The sequence below is a fragment of the Microcaecilia unicolor genome, chromosome 1, assembly GCF_901765095.1.
Source record: "Microcaecilia unicolor chromosome 1, aMicUni1.1, whole genome shotgun sequence".
NCBI classification, from domain to species: domain Eukaryota; kingdom Metazoa; phylum Chordata; class Amphibia; order Gymnophiona; family Siphonopidae; genus Microcaecilia; species Microcaecilia unicolor.
Window position 1 is genome coordinate 8331938 of NC_044031.1, and position 3711 is coordinate 8335648.

The 3711-nt window shown below is 41.3% G+C and overlaps 1 protein-coding gene across 1 annotated transcript; it reads right to left on the reverse strand.

Annotated features, from left to right (window-relative positions):
* Nucleotides 1–1603: 1603 nt before the first annotated feature.
* On the reverse strand, nt 1604–3226 carry LOC115460716 (gastrula zinc finger protein XlCGF26.1-like; the record flags this gene model as incomplete). Its single annotated transcript, XM_030190480.1, has 2 exons — nt 2371–3226; nt 1604–2286 (listed from the first exon to the last, which is right to left on the reverse strand). Coding segments are annotated over exons 1-2 (1539 nt in total), but the record flags the coding sequence as incomplete, so codon positions are not given.
* Nucleotides 3227–3711: the final 485 nt, after the last annotated feature.

Consider the following 3711-nt stretch of genomic DNA (forward strand, 5'->3'; position numbering starts at 1 on the left):
CCATTTGTTGTTTCTCCCCTGCTGATCCAATTCCTTGAAAAGTTTTGTTCTCTTCACAAATTCTGTTGCTTCCATCCCTTTTGGCACCGATAGATTTTCACCCACTCCTTCTACTTGTCAAAAGGATTCTGGAGGTTTTCTTTCATATTTTAATACCCTTTGTGAACTGGGATCTGTTGATGCCATTAAGTAAATCTGGAGGACTATGGAAAAAGAAGCCAGCAGATCAATATAACATCATTGAAGATACCGCATGTAAACAAATTGCCCGACACAGGCCGTGTTTCGCCCACCAAGGGTTGCGTCAGGGGCTACAGTAAACAAACACCATCTAGCAGGTGAGGGGGGGAGAGAGCTGGGGGAGGCCCCAGAGAAGAGCAGGTCGGAGAAGGAGAGGGAGGAGAGAAAAGAGGTAATGGAGATCTGGTGTCAGAGGAGGAGGACAGTGACTCTTCAGAGGAGGAAGATTTTCACGGACTATTTCAGGATCCAGAGGACCCGACCAGTGGCCTGATTAAAAGGGTGAGGAAGATAAAAAGTACAGAAAAGGAGGTGGTGGAGTTGGGGAAGCGGGTTAAGATGGCAAAAGCCCTGTGCAAACTAGCCCCAGTGGAGCACCACAAGACCTATACAAAGGAGGTAACCCATTTACTTAAGCTTCTTCCTAAGAAAGAACATTTGCTGGAGGTGTTACTGGAAATGTTACAGTTCCAAAATGATGTTTAAGATTAGAGGGGAAGTAAATACACTAAATTTGAATTAATTACATTAACCTGCATTGTACGTTTAGGAACATGTGCTTAAAGCATTTGGAGCTTGCACATGTGAGGACATGTGCTTTTCACCAATATAAAGGCCAGATAGTTAACTTTAAAAAGAAAATGTTTATTTCTAATACAGGCAAGATAACAAAATTTACAATAGAGAGGCAATTTTAGAGAGGATCTTTTACCAATGGAAGTATGCTACAAAATAACAGATTACTCACCAATTTTAATTAATTTTTTAATATCTTTTATAGCCCCTGAAGCAGCCCAGTTGGGCGAAACACGGCCTGTGTCGGGCTGTTTGTACTCATATAAATATTGTTGTATTGTTTAAATAAATTGCACTTGATTGTAAATGAAGCTGGATAACTCACATTGATGGAGGCTGCTATGGAGAGTGATGCAGGAGATCCTTGCTGGAACAGGAAGTTTCTTTGTAGATTTGCTGTCTGATGGAGCTTGAAGCCGTTTCTTTCAGGTGGATGTGATGTCCAGCTTGAGAAGTCAGGATTCCAGGAGATTCTAGCTTGCTTTTAGATTTAATCACTTCAGGGCAGCGGCGACTAGGACAGGAGCATCAGGAACAGCCAGGAAGAACTCTCCTTCTAAAGAAAGAGCCCCTGCTTTTAAAGTGTCTGAACTGGGCATTTATCGTCAGGTGGTTGCCCTTGGTCCAATTAGAAAGCTCCTGGGTAGCTGAATTCTGGGCATCTGGCTTTGAGATGGAGCATGGCAACAGGTCACATTCTCAATGACATCACAAGACTTCCTGCCTGGACATCTGCTAGTCCATTGTCTGAGAGTGATTGAGCTTAGATGGGCTTAGGACATGGAAATAGCTTCTCACCTGTGTGGATTCTCTGGTGTCTGGTCAGTGTTTCCTTCGCAATAAAGCTTTTACCACACTCAGTACATGTAAACGGCTTCTCACCTGTGTGGATTCTCTGGTGTCTGGTCAGTGTATTCTTCTCAGTAAAGCTTTTACCACACTCAGTACATGTAAACGGCTTCTCACCTGTGTGGATTCTATGGTGTATGGTCAGTGTTTCCTTCGCAATAAAGCTTTTACCACACTCAGTACATGTAAACGGCTTCTCACCTGTGTGGATTCTCTGGTGTCTGGTCAGTGTATTCTTCTCAGTAAAGCTTTTACCACACTCACTACATGTAAATGGCTTCTCTCCTGTGTGTCTTCTCTGATGTCTGGTCAGTTTACTCTTCTCAGTAAAGCTTTTACCACACTCACTACATGTAAATGGATTCTCTCCTGTGTGTCTTCTCTGGTGTTTGGTCAGTGTTTTCTTCTCAGTAAAGCTTTTACCACACTCACTACATGTAAATGGATTCTCTCCTGTGTGTCTTCTCTGGTGTTTGGTCAGTGTTTTCTTCTCAGTAAAGCTTTTACCACACTCACTACATGTAAACAGATTCTCACCTGTGTGGATTCTCTGGTGTATGGTCAGTTTACTCTTCTCAGTAAAGCTTTTACCACACTCACTACATGTAAATGGATTCTCTCCTGTGTGTCTTCTCTGGTGTTTGGTCAGTGTTTTCTTCTCAGTAAAGCTTTTACCACACTCACTACATGTAAACAGATTCTCACCTGTGTGAATTCTCTGGTGTCTGGTCAGTCTTTTCTTCTCAGTAAAGCTTTTACCACACTCACTACATGTAAACAGATTCACCCCTGTGTGGATTCTCTGGTGTTTGGTCAGTGTTTTCGTCTCAGTAAAGCTTTTATAACACTCAGTACATGTAAACGGCTTCTCTCCTGTGTGAATTCTCTGGTGTCTGGTCAGTCTTTTCTTCTCAGTAAAGCTTTTACCACACTCACTACATGTAAATGGCTTTTCTCCTGTGTGGATTTTCTGATGTATAGTCAGATTTCCCATTACGCTAAATCTTTTTCCACACTCAGTACATGTAAATGGCTTTTCTCCTGTGTGGATTCTCTGATGTATGGTCAGTGTTTTCTTCTCAGTAAAGCTTTTACCACACTCAGTACATGTAAACGGCTTCTCACCTGTGTGGATTCTCTGGTGTTTGGTCAGTTTTTGCTTCTCAGTAAAGCTTTTATAACACTCAGTACATGTAAACGGCTTCTCACCTGTGTGGATTCTCTGATGTATGGTCAGTGTTTTCTTCTCAGTAAAGCTTTTACCACAGTCAGTACATGTAAATGGCTTCTCTCCTGTATGGATTTTCTGGTGTCTGATCAGTTTTCCCTTTATATTAAAGCTTTTACCACAGTCATTACATGGAAATCGCTCAATGATGTGGATTCTCTTGTGTGTTGTGAGGTGTTCTTTTTGACTGAAGCTTTTATTACAGTCAGTACAAGTAAATGGGTTCATTCCAGTGTCAGTTTTTGGGTGGTCTCGGAGACTGTCTGTAGTGAAGCTTTTACCACACATGGTAGAGGTAAATGGTTTCACTACTGAATTAAGCCTCTTGGGCATTGTGAGGTTTCCTTTCCAACAAGCACTTATACCACTGTCAGCACAAGTATATAATCTCTCATTTTTCTTGATTTCCTGGTATTTTGAGAGTGTTGCCTTCCTGCAAAATATTTTTTCAGATTTAGTAGAAGTGTCCGGTTCCCCAGCAGTTTGAGCTTTTTGGTGATCTATGACTGCTTCCTCTTGACTAAAGCTTTTCTGACATTCAGCACTTGAAACTGAGCTCTGTCCTTGGTGGAAATTTTCTTCCTTGTTGGAGCTTTTCTCACATCCAGGACATGAAGATATTCTCTCATCAGTGATGTTTTTCTTATATTTTATAATGTCTGCTTTGTTCGTAAAGCTTTTCCCATATTCTGTAAATGTACACATTGTAGTTTCTTTATTAGTTTTCTTGTGTTGCATTAGCTTTTTCTTCCTATTGAAACCTTTCCCACATTCAGAACCTGTAAAATGTTTCTCTTTTAGGACTGTTTTCTGTTGTC